Source organism: Psilocybe cubensis, chromosome 2, assembly GCF_017499595.1.
Source record: "Psilocybe cubensis strain MGC-MH-2018 chromosome 2, whole genome shotgun sequence".
NCBI lineage: Eukaryota > Fungi > Basidiomycota > Agaricomycetes > Agaricales > Agrocybaceae > Psilocybe > Psilocybe cubensis.
This window is the reverse complement of record NC_063000.1, coordinates 3745968-3765260: the sequence shown is the minus strand read 5'-3', so window position 1 is coordinate 3765260 and position 19293 is coordinate 3745968. Positions and strand designations below refer to the sequence as shown.

General features: G+C 48.0%; 6 protein-coding genes across 6 annotated transcripts; 3 read left to right on the top strand and 3 right to left on the bottom strand.

The window, feature by feature from the left end:
- Positions 1–576: 576 nt before the first annotated feature.
- JR316_0002721 (Mitochondrial import inner membrane translocase subunit TIM50) lies at positions 577–2335 on the top strand (the record flags this gene model as incomplete). Its single annotated transcript, XM_047888508.1, has 7 exons — positions 577–1005; positions 1057–1122; positions 1171–1287; positions 1339–1443; positions 1494–1752; positions 1800–1990; positions 2048–2335. The coding sequence occupies 7 exons, from the start codon at positions 577–579 to the stop codon at positions 2333–2335; spliced, it is 1455 nt and encodes a 484-aa protein (XP_047753431.1).
- Positions 2336–2702: 367 nt separating this feature from the next.
- JR316_0002720 (Polysaccharide monooxygenase Cel61a) lies at positions 2703–3253 on the bottom strand (the record flags this gene model as incomplete). Its single annotated transcript, XM_047888507.1, has 3 exons — positions 2703–2773; positions 2838–2906; positions 2980–3253. The coding sequence occupies 3 exons, from the start codon at positions 3251–3253 to the stop codon at positions 2703–2705; spliced, it is 414 nt and encodes a 137-aa protein (XP_047753430.1).
- Positions 3254–4052: 799 nt separating this feature from the next.
- Positions 4053–4710, bottom strand: JR316_0002719 (Spermidine N(1)-acetyltransferase; the record flags this gene model as incomplete). Its single annotated transcript, XM_047888506.1, has 2 exons — positions 4053–4176; positions 4232–4710. The coding sequence occupies 2 exons, from the start codon at positions 4708–4710 to the stop codon at positions 4053–4055; spliced, it is 603 nt and encodes a 200-aa protein (XP_047753429.1).
- Positions 4711–5196: 486 nt separating this feature from the next.
- On the bottom strand, positions 5197–6852 carry JR316_0002718 (Acetylesterase; the record flags this gene model as incomplete). Its single annotated transcript, XM_047888505.1, has 11 exons — positions 5197–5261; positions 5318–5337; positions 5403–5518; positions 5576–5683; positions 5740–5802; positions 5862–5910; positions 5967–6344; positions 6403–6538; positions 6585–6610; positions 6660–6702; positions 6768–6852. 11 exons carry the CDS (start codon positions 6850–6852, stop codon positions 5197–5199), a joined length of 1089 nt encoding a protein of 362 aa, XP_047753428.1.
- A 7205-nt stretch (positions 6853–14057) lies between these two features.
- Positions 14058–15851, top strand: JR316_0002717 (Inositol-3-phosphate synthase; the record flags this gene model as incomplete). The annotated part of the gene is made up of 3 exons (XM_047888504.1): positions 14058–14323; positions 14396–15506; positions 15573–15851. 3 exons carry the CDS (start codon positions 14058–14060, stop codon positions 15849–15851), a joined length of 1656 nt encoding a protein of 551 aa, XP_047753427.1.
- Positions 15852–17386: 1535 nt separating this feature from the next.
- On the top strand, positions 17387–19270 carry JR316_0002716 (uncharacterized protein; the record flags this gene model as incomplete). Its single annotated transcript, XM_047888503.1, has 1 exon — positions 17387–19270. The coding sequence occupies one exon, from the start codon at positions 17387–17389 to the stop codon at positions 19268–19270; it is 1884 nt and encodes a 627-aa protein (XP_047753426.1).
- Between the last annotated feature and the right edge of the window lie 23 nt (positions 19271–19293).

Here is a 19293-nt window from a genome sequence, read left to right as displayed (position 1 = left end):
TCGTGTGGTGCATGTACCTTTTCATGTCGATGGTGACAGAAAAACGAAGATAACATGGACAGCAAGTCTGTTGTTGCGGTCCACCATCGGTGTATAAGGAACAGATGATGGTACATATTGCAATTTTATTGCCTGAACGAGCAATACTTGGTCGCGCCAGATGCTTCGTTGACAGTCAATTGATAGTATGTGATAATTCCGCCTAGAAATTGGATTAAAATCTGGGGTCATGATTGTAGAGATTTGAATATGGGCGTTTTAAGTGGGGTATTCGATGATTTTGGGTATGAAACTGAAGATTTTCGGTCGACCATGAAATGCCAGTTGTTGCGAAAATTATCATTCATTCCATTATAATTCCTCTCCCAATGACGATCCTGTGGTGTGTCCTTTGATTCCGCGATATAAAAACGATGAATGTAGGTTCAGAATGGTAAATGACGATCATGAAAACGAGGTATTGGTCCCCGTGAGGCCATGATACGTTCAAACAAACAAATGCAAATTATGACCGCCAAAAATTCCGGATGTCGGGTGGGAGCACTTGTACTACACTGACAGTGTACCACCGCGAAAATGTTCTCTATCATTTCGAGGTCAATACCTCGGCGTACTCTGGTACAGTCCGCCAGGTACTACTCAAAAAAGCCTCCCGTCCCCCCCTCGCCACCCAAGAAAAAAATCAAGCCCACCCCACAGCGGCAGCCTGAGACCAAAGCGACTTCAGCCGAGGAACCAACACCGAAGGTGTCCGAGCCTATTCCAGAGCCAGAGCAGCCAGCTGCTATCACCGGTGTACCAACACTAGACTTCTCACCTCCGGGGACAGAGCAAGAATACCAAAGGACGGGTGCACGGTCGTCCAAAGGGTCCTTGTCATCAAGTGAACGCAAGAGACGGTTCGCGAGCAGGGTTTCGCTTGGATTACTGGCTCTCGCGTTTGGAGCGGGTGCGGTTTACATGGGCAGAGAATGGGAACCTGAAGAGTTGGCGGCGAAAAAGAAGGTGTGTACTAGTGTTTTTCGTGTGACTCGCGTATCTGATTCCTTTCAACAGAAAATAGAGGACGCACCCTCAACGCGTTGGGCGCGGACAAAAGAACGGTTTACAGGCCTATTTGGTGTAAGAACTTCATTTACTGGCTTTCATAGTGACAAACTTTGTGTCTAGTTCTTCGTTGAACCAGCTTGGCCAGAGCTCCTTCCTCCACCCTATCCTCCTCCTCACCAGAAACCATACACACTCCTTCTTTCCATTGATGATTTACTGGTGACTTCAACTTGGGATGTAAGATTCTTCTAAATTCGTCATCGTTTCTACTCTTATTGTTACCTTTAGCGCAAAAACGGTTGGCGGACGGCGAAACGACCTGGCGTCGATTATTTCCTTGCGTATATCTCCCAGTTTTACGAAGTTGTTATCTTCACAACACAACCTTCTTACGTATGTTTTCCTCTCTGATGATATTGCCTTGTATTCTAATTGTTATACAGACTGCCAGCCCCATTCTCGACAAACTTGACCGATACAATTTCTACATCAACTATCGCTTGTTCCGTGAAGCTACCCGCACTCTAAATGGCAAAATCGTCAAGGATCTATCGTACCTGAATCGTGATCTATCCAAGGTCGTCATGATTGATACTGATCCGGAACATGTGTCTACACACCCTGAAAACACAATCATTCTTCCCAAGTGGAAAGGCGACCCTAAGGACAAAAATCTCGTGGCAATGATTCCTTTCCTAGAGTGTATGTTCCTATGACGCTCATATCTGCTGTCACTAACCTCTTTGCAGCCATTGCTATCTACAAACCGGGAGATGTTAGACCAATTCTTCAGAGATACGCTGGAAAGGATATTCCACTTGAATATGGCAAGGTCGAAGCGGAGATGAAAGCCAAACACATCGCGGAATGGCAAGCCAAGCACAAAAATAGTGCTGGCTCTGGATTCTCATTCGGTGCTCTTCTCGGCATGTCGGACACTGTGAGTTTAATCTTCAATCTATGTTCTGGCTGTAATAACATCCTATCGATTTTGTAGCCTCACCGTCCTAAGAATGTCCCTCCGCCTACTTATCTGGAACAAAAGCGCGCTGAAGCTCAAGCCCAGTATCAACTAGAGATGAAGTATGTCAACGATAATCGCGAGGAACTGGAACGTCTATTGGAACAGGACCAGAAGGCCATGCAAGCCCAGGTTCCTGGCTCACTTTGGGAGGCCATGGACCAACTCAGAGGTATTGAGCCTCCTAAACCCGCGGCTGACTCTGCCTCGACCGTTCCCACTGCTGCACCCACCACACAGCCTCCTACTCCAACCAAGGCTTGAAAGTAGCTTTTCCTACGACACCTGCATATATTTTAGCTTCCATATCGTCAAATAACACTCCGCTCTTGCTAATATTATTTTCGGCTGCCGATCTCTCAGCTAGCTAAGGATCAGACCACCTAGAGGCCCATTGTTTCCCGACTGTTTTCAAACTCATACCCCAATTTCACGCCTTAATTCTAGTCTGGGGCATGCATATTAAGAACCAAGGATATATTCCGAGACAAACAACTATACTATTGATGCCCCGGGGATTTTCTGAAATTTTTTCATCAATCCATTCCACCAAATACGTTCCTCGACAAAATAAACTACGCAAATCCAACTCGGTCAACGAGCCGATAAATGAACGTGGTGATTAGACCAATTAAGGGTGGTCGTGGTCGTGGTCGTGGTCGTCAGGAGCGCCATGGTCGTTGGGATTGCACTGCGAGTACCCTGGAGTAATACCGTCGTGTCAACAAAGGACGTTTGCGTGCTGATGTGCAGGTGTGATACGTACAATCTGAGAACCAGCGGCAGTATGACCCAGGCGGGCATTTGGTCGTCCCGTAGTAGTAATATCCGCCGCCTACAAGTAAATAAAATGCTCGTTGGTCAAAAAATGGAAGTATGATGGCGATAGCATTGACATCAAGACGTACACTGGCCCCAAAGAACTTGGGTATCGGGCTTGGGAGGCCAGGAGCCAGGGGGCTTGGGACCGGGATGACCATCAGGGCCGTGCTGGGGGTTCCATTGGTTGGACCCATATCCGCCATCTCCACCTTGGTATCCGCTGTCACCACCTGGACCTTTCACGTCGCCAGAGTCGGGTGGGGGTGGGCCTCCTTGGTCACCGCGTACTTGCACAATGTGACCTTGAAGCATGAGGAGTGCGACGAGCGTGTATGAGATAAGGCGAGTAGTGAAAGCCATTGGTGCAGTTGTGAGGTGTGAGTGAGGCTAGCTCTGAAGATATACGGTGCTTAGACGACTAGGCGCTGAGTGCAATTGAAGAGGGTTGATATTTGGCTAGCAAATATGGAAGAATTGATGAGGAAACGGTAGCTCGTTTGTAAGGGTTTATATAGGAATTGGCTGGGTTCAGTTGGCTAACTGAAATTGCACGGCAGGCTGGCTTACGACTCAGGCCAGATTGCGTCTCGCTGATATATTTTCGCGTCATGTAGTCATCCATGGTCTTCGATTTAATTCGAACGTCGACTACTGATCGAAAGGGACGGTGGATAGCCAAAAAAATGATGTCTTTATTAAACATAAAAATTTTTTCAAATAGTATACTTTACTGCGTACAGTGCACAATACATTTATGTCAGCTTTGGAAGTCATTATACTAGCTTTACAAAGGTTCCAAATCCCTCATGAAGTCGCTGGCGCGTCGATACTTTAACACATACTGTATAGTTATAAATAGATCATTTTCGTTCAACATTGTTGCCCCTATTCGTATGAGGTCTGCCAGTTCTCGTCGTTAAACCACATTGACACAGTCAAAATATTGATAGGAGATACCCACATAGAAAGTCCACAAGCTATAACTTTAACGTCGCGGAAACTAGGTGAACGATGGACAATATTGGAATCGAATGTGATTCCTCAGTCGTGCGTGCAGACTCACGGGGTGACGGAGAGAAATTTAGCTTTTACAACATAAAATCAATGAGCAACGATGAAAAGGCCATTTAATTGTTTTGGCTGGACGCATCCCAACTGTCTACGTCTTAGTTCCCGCTACCAGCTCTTTCCAATCATCTACAAGCATCCCCATCTGGATATTGTCTATCCACCCGCCGTTGCTCCAGATTGCTTTGCGCTGACGCCCCTCCTCAATGAATCCCCTACACAAGATTAAAACTACATCCAAACTAAGTCTCAAAAAAACAGGATACGTACTGTTTCTTGTATACTGCAATTGCTCGGTCGTTTCCTCCCCATACATCCAACGATATGCGGTGCATGTTCATGTGGATAAATGCGTGGTCGACCATAAACCGTGTGATTTGCTGGCCGTACCCTCTATTCCAAAATTGAGGCAGTAAGACGATGGAGTATTTTGTGTGTCTATGTCCACGTTCCATGAAACCCCAGAGTCCAGTAATTCCTACAAACTGGGGCTTTTCTGTGTCCGAGTCGGTTCCACCAACAGATTGGTTCGCGCTTGGAATGGTCTCGATGATGCAAAACATTTCTGCATCGTTGTCTATAATTTCTAGAAACTCTTTTTTGACCCTTTCTCCGCGTGGTGCCAAGAAACGAAGTGTTATGAGAGGCGCAACTTGAGCATTGTTGTACAGACTGAGGATGTTTTCAAGATCCTCCGCTGGTTGTGCCCGAAAAGGACGCAGTCGGATTCCACAGTTAAGATCGAACATGACGAGCAGCTTCTGTAATATGAGGGTGTATGATATCAGAGGGCTGAGGGTGGAAGCTCTGCTGATTTATACTACTACGGACACAACCTCAAGCCGTCCAGACACCCCCATGGACGATTACGGTCCCGTCTAGCATTGCGATAGAGTCATCTTCGTTTATGATTTGGCAGGTGGCTATGGTTGAAGGAACCTGAGTTTCTACAGGTTTGAAATTGCGCTCTGTGCCCGATGTCAGTGGGTGGTCGGTCAGGCAGGTCTCGGCGGTGTGCGTCTGGTATTGGAACCCCTGGCGGGTCCGAAGGTGTCAAGATGTGAGTCTGATCTATTTTTACAGTAGTAAGAGACCTTGGTAATCATATTTATGACTCGCTGATTGGGCGAGGAAGATGTATACCAGCACTCATTGCTTTACCAGATTTGATTTGATTTTCTTGTATCCGATAGACATGACATGTTCGTATAACTGCACTCATGTGCACCAGAACTCTACCAGATTGTCTTCCCAAGAACGTTCTGACCAACAGTCTGTCCAAAGAACTTGTTGGCATATGCTATAGGGGAGAAAATGAGATCATTATTTTTCGGTGGAACTTAAGCAATTACTTACTGCTTGGGTGGTAATTGTTACTGTAGAAAATTGTATTCTTAGGTGTCAGCAGAGAATATCAGGGCTAATAAAACCCGGTGCTTACCCCCAGAACATAGTCGGGTCAGATCCGTAGGATGTAGCATCTGCAAAGCCGTAGGTAGTTGGCGAGTTCAACATAGCGGTGAATTGTGCATTCGAGTCCCATAAGAACGTCTTGACCTAAAAAGAAATTCAATTTGGCAATACGTTCACTAGAGATGCAAGTCCGCGCCTTACCCCTGTGTTGTTCGCGGCGAAAGAGTTGATCTTAGCTACAAGTTTGGTGTTGAATGTTCCAATAACAGATTTCTCTAGCGCTTGAGCATCGGTGGATTGGGCGAGCATCTTCAAAGTTTAAATAGACATGAATACAATTTCAATTGTAAAAGGGAAACACGGACCAATGGCGAGCGATCAATTGGTGGCACGTTGGCAAAGAGGAAGTTCCTTCCACCAGCATTGTACTAACGTTACAGGTGAGTAAATTATTATTTTCAAAAAATGGCATCTGCGCTTTACTGACCAGCTTTTGTACCAGCGCGAAGTAGGCGTTAAGAAGTGTGTCGGAAAACCTGCGGTTTTCAATCTATATAAGAACCTGCCAGACAAATAAGAAAAGTAAACTTACGCAGAGCGGTCACCACTTAGGTAGTAGCTGTTCCCGATATCATTAACACCAATCCAAATTGAAAACAGAGAGTTTTCGCTCGTCCAAGGTGTCGACGTCGGCTTAGAAGCAACCGTCGTCAGGAACTGGTTAACCTGGTCAGTCAGACTCAGCACTGTCGACTCGTACGGTGCAACCAGGGAGGCATCGATTGTGGCCCCTCCGTAGGCATAGTTGTAGGTAAACAACAGGGAGTTGTTGTATGTAGCTGTGAGGTATCCGACCCAGTTCGCGCCCCCAGTAGCCGACCATCCTGGGAAGTCGGGATTTCCGATGGGATTGGCAACGTTGGGAAGTGTTCCTGTGATGTCAAATCCTGTCTGTGAGTATGAGTCGCCGCTGAAACGGTATGAATGAGTTGTAAATTGAACAGGCTGTCTGAAAGTAACTTTCGTACAAGCTGAACCAATAGTTTGGTTTTACAGAGCTTGATGGGGTCGATGTTGGTGCAGTTGAGGTCTTAGAGGTGCTGCTAGGCGGTGGGGTCGACGCAGTCGAGGTAGTAGCCGAGCCAGGAATGCATTGGCTGTACCCTGGAACCGTTTAGTATATAAGCTTTTTGAGGATGCAAATACTTACATTCGTTGTAAAAGTTGCACACAGACCTACACAGAGTTCATCGCAAATTATCAAAGTCAAAATGCCCAACCATACCCAGCAACGCAAGTCGTTGCACCAGTCCAACCGGTACCTCCACCTTCATTTCAAACGATGGAATTGACAGTCAAAGAGACGCATCTGGACTTATGCATAGTTGCTCACATTGTCCGTATAACGGGGACTGAGCTAATGCGAAAGGCAAGACTCCAACAAGGAAGGCCAATGAAGCAGAGGAAATGCGCATCATTTTGAGAATAACACAGGGTTGAAAGTTCAGATCTCCAGTCCATGTCGACCTTATAAATTGAACAAGAATGAACCTCCTCTGGGTACTTGGTGGTTCTGACATTAGTACCGTCATGTGTTCACGTCGTCGTTGGCGGAAAGCAGCCAGCTCCAAATTGCAGCACCGGATTTCATCCGAGCTCGACGTCGAGTAGAGTAGCGGATAAACATGCGAAAAGCAGCCGTAGCAGTTTCAAGCAATGCAAGCGCGTTATATCATGGCTTGTACAACTTTAACATAACTTCTGTTGATTGAGCCTGAGCAGTCCGACTTTCGTGAGGCGGTCCACGTGAACCGACGGGATGTTGGCGGTCCGCAAGGTATGAGGTTGTATTTTCGTTTTGTCAATAAGGATTTTGTGCAAACCGTTGAATTGAACTCGGCGGTCCTGAAAAGCATCATGGAAGGCCTTATTGTAACCTTCGTCCTTTCATAAACCGATGATGATCCGTACATTTAGCCACAGTCAAACCGAAGGGTTCTCTCAGTCTGATTGAATAGACTATAAATTAAAGGAACACAGTGCATTATAATAGAAATAACTTACAATATCTGATTTATTTTGCTAGACACGTTGCTTGCAAACATCAAACGGCAGCCTTCATTGTAGGATTGGCAAGAATAGGGGTGATCTGACCATGGGACGCAGTTCACTCGGCACACGTATCAAACTTTACATATCATTCGAGATGCCCTAAATCAGAGTCATGTAAGTTTGAATATAGTTCTGATTTACTACCGATGCAAAGAAGGAAAAGCACACACACTGAGTAATTTCGCGACTGAGGGCGCTGTCTTCATTTCGTACCAAATAACGCCGACATACGGTGATGACCGGACGGATGCCGTGTAGGATCGCTATCAAGTATCAGAAAAGTGGTTATATGCGTCGTTTCTATTGACTGGAATCAAGGGAAGGACCAAAATGAGTTGACGGAAGAGGAGTACAGTTGTTGCACTCCAGCAAATGCCACCGAACCGATTACCGAATTGCGAATTGTTACACACGGACCACGTGTAATTTTAAAGGGTCCGATGGAACGACCGAAAATGATGGGGCACTCCAATCGACCTTTCTTTCTCATGTTCAAGTACATGCTCCCCATTTTTTTTTCGAAAGCTCATTGTTCTATCGACATGCCGAACCTTCGTATCTGGCTGGCTGTTTACAGGCCAAAGTGTCGGTGCATTGGATGACCATCTGGTGATGGCTGCCTTTTTCTAGGGATCACATTGCGAGGGAAGTTTGCTGTTGAGACACTAACGATATTGACGAGAGGCTCCTTTCGGTCTAGGAGGTGAATCATGATTAGAGCTGATATTTGAGTCAGGAGCTCGCCGTCGGCCCTAGCGTTTGCGCTCAATTGACGTTGCACTCAAGGCGGCTGAACCTGAATGAGGGAGCGGCCAGCGCTGTTGTTGTATTGCTTGACGGCATAGTTGTGTTCGCTACGGGGTCTCCCGACGACAAAGTAGTGTTATATCGTGAAGGGACCCTTCAGCAGATTCTAACCTGTAAGCCAGCCTCCTTAGCTCTCTCTGCCCTGATATTTTCGTTGCTGCTCAAGCAATGTGCAGCACTTTCGTTACCTCACGCTCATCGCTGTCATCGGAACGCGATAAGGCAAGTTCAACGCCTATTGTTCAATATCAATTCACGTTAATGATAACGACAAAAAACTATACATTCCGTCACACAGCCAGTTTGAGGACCGACCAAATACTCGGGGTATACCCATGAAGAATTATGGGTCTTCGCTCTACAACCATTTTCCAGAGCAAAGCCATGCATCGTGCATTGAATATCTCATGAGAGTCTCCCAACACCTCCCTTTCCCCGCTGATTCACCCACGGTTTCTTTTGACAGTCTGTGCCAGACCGCACAAAAATAAAAGATCTCCCTTTGCCGTGTCCACGGGAGAAGGAAAGGCAGTAAATGACGTTACCTGTCTGGTTGCTTTTTGTCATACGCAGCACACATGCCAATCCTGCTGACGAGGGAGGCATAATTCTCCGCGTTAACTCTTTGCTATTGGCGGTCTCCCTGCGCGTAGAGCGACTACGGCTCAGAAAGAAGCGGTTTGTACACACTCGGGTTTAGGAAAAGTTATCCGCTTGAAGTTGTTTCCGAATTCTGGCTGGTAGACATCGTGGGCGGGTTGGGGTTCTCGGCCTACTATCGTGGTATCGTCTTCAGCAAGTGTTTTGGATCTTAGTGAAGTCTTCTGTGAACTTCACGCAACCCAGTCCAGAAGCTCGAGCTCAAGTGAAAAGCACTGGAAAATCTATGAGGACTGCGCCTCGTTTTTTCTGAAATTTGAAATTGGTCAATGTCTTGCAACTCGTGAGTCGACGGGTGCATTGTTTTGGGGGGAGATAGCAAAGATACATTCGTCTTCTTCTCCTTCGCTGCTGCTGCTTTCTCGCCTCACTCTCACTGGCCAAACCACTGGGTTTCTTTCTAGACACATTCGTCACCAATCGAAGTTCTTCTATCCGAATTTCAACTTGTGAAGTGCACACTGCATTGTGCAAGTCGCGTCTTGTAATAATAGTCCCCCCTCGCGGGCCGGCCACGGCCCACAAACACAAGTGATCTACAAGGAATTTTCTACCGTGCAATCAATGGCATTGACAAGCACAACATGCAGTGTCACTGCAGTGCTAGGCTAATCTATTGATACTAAGTGTGGGTATCACATTCCATGCTCGCTCGTCGCTCGCTCTCGAGGTCTTGAGTCCTTTACACACGCTGACGTGGAGTGAGAGGGATCGCTGCGATATTGAATATGGGACGTTATGCAAGGTTGTATTAATTTTTTTTTCTTTTTTCGCAGTGGTGTTCTTCTCCTCGCCCGAGTGGATAGATGGATTACGGCGTATATATGGTGTACGGCGTACGGCATACGGCAACGGCACCTTCACATGGCGCAGACAACGCGAATCAGACACGCCCGGGCGTTCGCTACAATGGTATTTGGTATTGATATTATCCTTGGAGAAATGAAGCAAGGTATGTAAGCGTAAGCGTAAGCAAGTTAAAGAAAGAAAGGCGTGTTGTGCTGTGCCGTGTGCGTGGGTACGTGTGTTTTATTTTAAATAAAGAAATTTCCGGGGTTCTTCCGTAGCCGCGTCCGTGCGTTGATAATTGCTATTGAGTCGAGTCGCAGCGAGGCGGGGGTGCTGCTCTTGACCGTTCTTGAGTCTTGAGAACTTGAGCTTTTGGGTGTTGGAATCTATTGCCATCACGGAGTTGGCAGTCTGCCGGCCCACGTTGACTTGCCCTGCACACCAGTGACTCTGTGTTAGTAGTGTGTACTAAACAACCCCCGCTGTCCCAGTGTCAATGGGGGATCATAGGACGAGCGCTTTGTATGTCACTAACCCTTGCCAGATCAGGTACGATTGTACGCATATACACAGGCGGATTATCGATACTTTACATACTTGTAGTGTATCATGGAATCAGAGATTCCGGTTGTTGTACGCTTATCCTTGGCCTTAAAATTCTTAGCCTACGCGAGGCATTGACGCAGATTGACGCGTTGACGCGCTTACGCGTAAAAGGGGCTAATAACTTTAAGCAAATCATCATGTAGCGTGTTGCCCTGTTACCTGTTATTGTAGATTTTTGGGTTGGATTGCTCCGTTTGGACCGAGGGTGGCGATCTATGGGGTCATCACCCCGAAGAAGGAAGGTGAAGAAGCCGCGCTGCGACCTGAAAGCTCCTGAAAGGGTTTGAAAGGACCTGAAAAGGCCTGCCTGAAGGGAACTTGGATTTAAGCGAGGCGTCACCGCCCCCCCATGTATTCGAAATTCAGGGATATTGAATTCAGGGTCTGGAATTTGTATTATTTTTAAAGTATGCGGTATGCGGTATGCGGAGGGCGGACGCCATTTGATCATTGCGCAGTGCTGGGATGTAGGGACTCCTGAGTCGTGAGGGATCCAAGAGGAATCAGGATGTTGAGAGGCTTGATTTTGATAATGGAGACTCAAGAGTGAGAGCACAACAACAACAACTACTACTACTAGTAGTAGTAGTAGTAGTGATGGTAGTGTGAATTTTTGACAATGAAAGGGCTGTATTGTACTGTAAATAAACGCGGGGATGAAGCTTCGAATCTTCGAATCTTCGAGTCTTCGACACTGCACACCCCACACACATGCTATAAATGTAATACATACAATTCTATACAAGCAGCAAGTCAAAGCATTAGCAGCATGCAATCGCGAGGAACTGGGTCCTAGAACCTGGGAAAGGACACTTGCAAATGGACTCAGGCTAGAAAGGGGAGGGCTGGGTAGGGGATGACGCGCGAAGGCGGAGATGAAGTGTATGAGTGAGTGAGTGAAATTCTATCTCATCTCAAAGTTTCACACTATCAATAATCAATAATCATGATCAGAACCTTTTAGAGTTCGTGTACTATACTATACTGTAGATCATGTTGGAAATTCTATTTTATTCTATTTTATCCGATTCGATTTAATTCAATTCAATTCAGATCTCACGGCGCATTGCGCATTGTCAATGTACTAGAATTGCGTCATAGATGTTACTTTTTTAGTATTACTATTCGAGAATCGAGAGCATGTACATCGACTTTCTGTCATCTTATTTGCACCCCAGTAAATCCTGACTGATTCTAATTCTAATTCTGATCCTTCCTGATCATGATCATGATCGTGGATCAGAAATTCAGAATTGTCAATTTCAACAGCCACGAACCAGAGCCATGAGCCACGAGCCAACCTTCCCGCCAGCGTCCGAGCTCGCACCGAGTAAAACTCGTACGTACTTCAAAGTAACGAAGAAATAGAACTTGAAATACCGCTGATCAAGTTAACCTGAGCTTAGAGTCCGTGCCATAATCCATTTGCATTGTAAATTGTCAATGTGCGAGCGGTTCAATGAAAGAAAAGATGCATCTGGGTTGATCAACGTCAAGCTTCAACCTTCAAGTAAGTAGTAACAATATTTATCGTCGAATTTTTGAAAAAAAGATGATGATGGTTGATTGAACGTTGAACATTGAATGTTGAACGTTGAGCGTTGATTGATTATTGACAATGATGATAATGAGGAGGAAGATATAGGCCCGACGTACCGATATCCCGACGTACCGACGTACCGAGCTATAAACTAAATTTTAGATTGGTATCCGTATGATACGGTATGATAATTATGATAATTATGATGTGGGGGTTGGGGCTTAGGGAGGATTGGAATTGACGCGGACATTCCGGGGGTTGGGGTTGGGGTGTCACTGATCATGACTTGCCACTCGGGCGCGGGAGCGCGCATATACGGCCGAAAATCGAAATGTTAAAAATCGGTTCTCCTATTCTCCTATTCTACTATTCTAGTTCTGGACCTCCTGTTCAAGTGATAATGGAGTGATCGAGCCCAGCCCACACGGGATATCAGTATCGTTAGAAGTATTCGTTATCTTCTTCTTCCTTTTGTTTTTGTTTTGTTTTTCTTCCCTTCGTGCATATGACCTTCACCGTCTTCTGCTTCGTCTTCGTCTTCGTCTTCTTCTGAAAATTGAAAATTGAAAATCCACACGCCAGCATTACTTACCTCGAGGTACCCTGTGGAAACGAAATACCCAGAAAAGGAATTATACGGGGGTGAATGTATACCCCCCCTCCCCCATAATCATATCACCTATTAATTAGAATTTAGAAGTACATACTATCCAGGGTAGAACTGATATTAAACCCCGTTCTAAGTTGGAAGTGGAAGTTCTAGGTCGTGTTCTTGTTCTTGTTCTTGTTCGTGTTCGTGTTTAATGTAAAATAGAAGAAGTGAATAGATATATAGATAAACAGATAAATATATAGATAACGCGCGGGTAGGGTAGTGCTGAGAGATTCAGAAGGAGAGAACGGGGTTTATTCGCTTTTGCTTTCGGGGTTGATATAATTTGATTTGATTTGATTGTGCGGGCATTTTTAGACGCGTAATCTTAATCAAGGGCTGGTCTGTGGAGGGAAGAGTACAGAAGATGGATGGATGGATGGTGCGCGGGGCAAGGACGCTGGAGGCTGGACGAGGGGCAGATGCGATGATGTCGTCGTTGGCCAAAACAGATTTATCATTGAATGGATGATACTCATTGATAGCGCACAAAAAATAGACATATGGGATGCGATGATACGTACACCACTGGCAGACTTGCACGAACAAAGGCAAGACTCGGAAACCAAGGTATTGATTAGACGCACCATCATCGCATAGTTAGTGTTGAAAACCCGCGATATCGCTGATGGTGTTTCGCGCGCAATTCGCACTATCGCGCCGGAGCACCGCTGCGCGATGCAAGAATGCAACCCCAGCAACCCTCGCATCTCCAGCCTCATGTCTCTTCTCTCCTCGTGCATCAGAAGTTAAGAACAAGAAAAAGAAAATGGGAAAAAAACTTGGCCCTTTTGGAGAGGATAACTCCATGGCTTCAGGTATGTTACGATGGGAATAGTCGCGAGTTGAATCCGCTGTGGGTCGAGGATTGGGCGGCGCAGCGCAGGCTGTGAAGGCGGACGAAATGCAAAGTCGGCGTGGGGATGATGCCGCTGAGTCATCATTCCAGGCTGCGTGCCGACTGGTGCGGCTGGCGGGAAGACACGTGATATTGTAATTTGAATTTGTGGGTTCTGGGCAAAGAGAGCTGTTGCTGGTGAATTGGGGATGGACTGGTTATGTTATCGCGCGAAACATGAGAGCTGAGAGGATGTGAGAATGAGAAGAGAAGGGAGAGGCGAGAGAAGGAAAAAAAGTAATCTTTTGGGGACCCTGAGCCCCTAGATCTGATCAGTCGATCGTACGATTTGTGGAATTGGAAAAAAAGAAAAGTGTGACATAAGACGCGTTGACGCTGCTTGCCCTGCAATTTTTCACCAATCAAGCCAAGGACGGCCAGCCTATAAAGTCGCCCGCTCTTTGCCCAGTCGTCTCCAGCATCCTTCTCTTCTTCTCCTCGTCGTCGTCGCACTCGACCCACAAACCCCTTCGGATTACTTGCAAGTCTTTGCATGTACTCGAACAACCTTTGCAGCTCCCACAACACGCATAGAGGCTCTAAACACTCCTGCGCCGGTTTTTTGATATCCTTCTGATTTCACCTACCCCTTGCTCTTTTATAAATCTACTCTTTTACAATGGCACCTATCTTGTCCAACGGAACCTCTGGGTACAACACCCCCGAGTCCGAGCTCGAGTCGGTCCTCCCTGTTCACCCCACCGCTGCTCGTCGCCCCCATGCTATCACCGTCCAGTCTGAGAACACCCAGTACACCGACGAGCACATCACCTCCAAGTTCGTCAACCGCGGCTCAGAGGTCACCGTCGTCGACGGCCAGTACAACATCAAGCCCACCGTCCAGGAGTACGAGTTCCAGACCAAACGCGCCGTCTCCAAGACTGGGTCCGTCTTTGTTTTCGCGTTGTCTCATCCATGTCCATGTCCATTCTAATTCTTTTTCTTTATTTTATCCAGTCTCATGATGATCGGTGTTGGAGGCAACAACGGCACCACGCTCTGCGCGACCATCCTCGCGAACAGGCACAACATCGTCTGGCACACCAAGGAGGGCATCCAGCAGCCCAACTACATCGGCTCCGTCCTGCGCGCCTCCACCGTGCGCATCGGCGCTGACCCCGCCACAGGCCGCGACGTCCACGTCCCCATCTCCGACGTCCTGCCCATGGTCCACCCCAACGACCTCGTCCTCGGCGGCTGGGATATCTCCGGCGTCCCCCTCGACGCTGCCATGGAGCGCGCGAAAGTCCTCGACTACGATCTCCAGCGCCAGGTCAAGCCGCATATGGCTGCGCTTGGTCGTCCCTTGCCGTCCATCTACTACCCGGACTTTATCGCTGCGAACCAGGAGGCGCGTGCGGATAACCTTATCCCGGGCGACGACAAGCAGGCGCACCTCGAGCACATCCGCGCGGACATCCGCAAGTTCAAGCAGGACAACGCGCTCGACCGCGTCGTCGTGTTCTGGACCGCCAACACCGAGCGATACAGCGACATCATTCCTGGGGTCAACGACACCAAGGAGAACCTCCTCGCTGCGATCAAGAGCTCGCACGCTGAGGTGTCCCCGTCGACCTTGTTTGCGGTGGCTGCTATCCTCGAGGGCGAGCCCTTTATCAACGGTGCGCCGCAGAACACGTTCGTGCCGGGTGTAATTGAGCTCGCGGAGAGCGTCAAGTCGTTCATTGGCGGAGACGACCTCAAGTCGGGGCAAACGAAGCTCAAATCCGTCCTCGCCGAGTTCCTCGTGAACGCAGGGATCAAGCCTCTCTCCATTGCATCGTACAACCATCTCGGGAACAACGACGGGCACAATTTGTCTGCGGAGCGCCAGTTCAAGAGCAAGGAGATTAGTAAGAGCAGTGTGGTGGATGATATGGTCGATGCGAATAGGTTGTTGTATAAGGCGCCCGAGGAGGGCTCGAAGAAGAAGGGAGAGCATCCGGATCATATTGTTGTTATTAAGTATGTCCCCGCTGTGGGCGACTCGAAGCGCGCGATCGATGAGTATTACTCGGAGATTTTCTGTGGTGGTCGTTCGACAATTAATATCTTCAACGAGTGCGAGGTGCGTTTCTCTCTCTCTTTTTTTTTTCTTATTGGCTTTGTTCTCAATCTTTTTTTTGCTTTGTAGGACTCGCTCCTTGCAACACCACTCATCCTCGACCTCGCCATCCTCGCTGAACTCCTCACGCGCGTGCAATACCGCAAAGTCGGCGAAACCCAAGACTTCGCCCCCTTATACTCCGTCCTCTCCCTGCTCTCGTACATGCTCAAGGCACCGCTCGTCAAGCCGGGCACGGAAGTCGTTAATAGCTTGAACAGGCAGAGGAATGCGCTGGAGAGCTTTTTGAAGGCTTGTATTGGGCTGGAGACGAATGCGGATTTGTTGCTTGAGACGAGGCTTTGGTAGATTTTTTTTTTTGTTGTTTCGTCCCTTTTTTTTTTCCGCTCTTATGTGTCTTGCCTTGGTTGATTGATTGTGCTTGTGTTCGTGCTTGTGCTTGTGATATATCCCTATCCCCGGGCATCGACTTTTCGACCCATCATATACATACAAAAAACATTGATAAAATGCGCATATACCTACATATTATATACATCTAGATAGATATCTAGTCTAGATAGATGACATAGAGGGAGAGGGAGGTGGAGATCTGTCGTCTACGTCTTGGACTTTTGGATTGGATTGAATATACTCGCCGTGTGGCTTATACATATAAACATTTGTGTGTTTTGAATTTTCTGTGGTTTTGTAGTGGTTTTGTTCGTGCAGTGCTGTTTAGTGCAGTGCAGTGCAGTGTGTTATACAGGTTCAGTTTGGACTTGTACTACTATATGTAGTGCGAAAGAAAAGAAAAGAAAGGCTAGAGTCTAGACTCTAGACTCTGGACCTGTGATGTATGTATCCTCAGGCTGATTCATGCATCCCACGCGAATTTATGAGTCGAAAGACTTTGTTACCACCACCACCATTGCACTGACTTCACTCGTGCTCGCGTTTGCAACACGTCGATGTCGATTTAGATGTCGATGTCGATTTAGATATGTCGACGGTCTGTTGGGAACTGGAAACTGGAGACTGGAAACTGGAAACTGGAAACTGGAAACTGGAAGCGTTCTTGCTGGTATATCTCATGTGCTGCTGTTTCTGTCTGGACTCAGACATAACTCCCGTCCCATCCTTGTGCAGCGCTCCACAGCCAGCCAACGCGAGGGGAAGTTGCAAAAATGAAAAAAACAAAAACAAAAAAATGTGGACTGCTTTTTTTACTCTTTCTCAAGATGGATGATGACTAGACTGTCCGTCAGCGCGTGCTTTTGGCGGCTCCACTAGTACTAAGGCTCGTCATTGGGTTTACCACGCGGCTTTTTTCAGATGATCTTGATCACTACTTCGTTCTTCACTGACTGCTGGTTATTAACTAACTAATAAGGCCTATGGGACTCCATCTGTGGATAACTGCGATGGGCCTGCGTAGATTGTCCGATATTGGGAAATGGGAACTGGGAACTGGAAACTGGAAACGTTTTCGCTGGTCTCTGCACTCCCTTGTGCTGCTGCTGAATATTGAATCTCTATCTACGATTCCTTGTTCTTGTTCTTGGATGACTGTCCGTCGGCGCGTGTTTTGCGCCTGCTCTCTTGCCTCTTGAGATTTTCCTCCGTCCTTCAAGTTCCCTGCTGTCTAAGCCTCGTCGATTTACCGGTGAATTTAAAGGCCATTCCATTTCCATGTGTTGGGTCTAATTGCGCCCGAACACGCCTGCAGGCTGCCAGGCTACCACCCTAGCAGTGTGGTTCTCCTCGCTATTTGAACCTCACAGCACTGTTGGCTACAGTACTTCTCTCTTGTAAAACCCATCTCGAATCGAGGTGCAGCTGATAGCCTTGCTCGTCTTTACTACACCTACGTGCCGGACAACGACGACTCGGATATGAACAACATGGAAGACCATGATACTAGTATATCACAGGCCAGGAAAACGCTCGCGAACCCGTCGTTGAGCGAGGGTGAGCGGGCCGAGGCGCTTGATATTCTTGCGAACGGCCTTTTGGCGCGCGCCAAAGACTCTGTAGGCGCCGACGGCGACAGAGCGAGGAACGACGTTGAAGAAGCGGTGTATCACCTCCGACTGGCTGCGCATCTGCAACCGCAGTGTGTCAAGTCCCTCGGTGCCCTGGCGAATGCGCTGTTTTGGCGTTATGGAAATGCGACGGGTAAACGGAGTGATCTCGACGAAGCTGTGTTTTTGGGTAGGAAAGCTGTCGAGTTGGCAGTTGCGACGAGCCATCCGGATATGCCTGCGCTGTGTTATGACCTCGCGTTGTTCCTCGGGGCCCGGTACGTGCAGGACGGAGCGAAAGACGATGCGAACGAATGCGTGAAGCTCTATAACCAAGCGCTCGAGGTGACCCCCTCTGTGCCGCCCGATCCCAGATGGCACGCGTTTCTCCGTGCCTTAGGTCAATCCGTTCTCGCGCGATACAAGACGAAGAGCGATCAAGACGACCAACTTCAAGACCAGCTGGTTTCGATCCGCAAGGCTGTTGTCGAGCTGCTCCCTCTGACGCACGACGCGCTCCCCGAATGCCTCTTCGAGCTCGGCCACGCGCTGCATATCCGATTCCAGCACCCGCCGCGCGGGTCGTCGAACGCGGACGATCTGGACGAATGTATCGCGTGCTACAGGCGCTCGCTGGATCTGCAGCCGATGCTCCATGTCGATTTAGCCACCCGGCTCGACATCCTCGCAGAACTGCTTCAAACCCGGTTCATGAAAACACAGAAGATGAAGGATATCGAGGACAGTATGATGCTGTGTAAACGCGCGGTGGAGGTGCGGCCTGCAGGCCACGCGGACCGCGCAGACTCGATGAGGAACCTTGGGGAGGCGTTCCGCCTGCTATTCAAGAGTGGATGTCCGAAGGCCGGTGTGGATTATCTGCATACAGCTATCTTGTTGAAAAGGCTGTATGTGGCAATGCGACCGCCGTCGCATCCGGGGAGGTCTGCTGCGATGGTGGAGCTGGCTAAGTGCCTGGACATTCGATTCCACTTGACCAAAGAAAAATGTGATTTCACGGAGGCGGTTGTGCTGTACAGGCAGGCTGTCACTCTCACGTCCCCAGTACACCCAAAGTGGGCCGACCTGCTCAAAAACTTTGCTTTCACGCTGCTTGATCGGTTTGAAGACAACGGGTTTACCGAGGAGAAGGATGTCGAACAGGCCATTGTGATAGCGCGAGAAGCACTCCGGATCCGCGTGGAATCCGAGTCGTCGTACGAACTGTCGGAGTTCCTCAACCAGCTTGGCTACGCGCTGTTGGTGCGTATGCAGCATACACATACAGGTCTCGATGCGCTGGAAGAATGCATCGCTCTCCATAGACGCGCATTGCAACTTCGCCCTGAGCCTCACATCGAGCGCGTTGGGTCTCTTTACAACTTGGCAGCGTCTTTGTTCATCCGGTTCAAAAATGGGGGGAATATAGATGATCTACACGAGGCTATTTCCCTCTTTAGACCAGCGCTTCGGGACGAGGTTCATAAAGTGGAATTCATAGGCACTTTTGAGGAACTTGCGGATGCTTTGGAGGCGCGCTTCGCCATCGATAATGTCCTTTATAAAGATGACATTCGCGAAGCGGCTGATTTGCGAAAGAGGGTTGAGCGTTTTGATAACGACAGATCGGAGCTGATGGATGAACGTCGGGCGCAAGCTGCGAGGCTTGCAGCGGAGGAGAAGATAGTACAGGAACGTCGTGAACTTCAACAAGCTTATCGCGACAATGCTTTGCTCAATCATGTCTGCACTCCTATTCTTTAGGTGTATGTAAAGGCTTTGTCAAT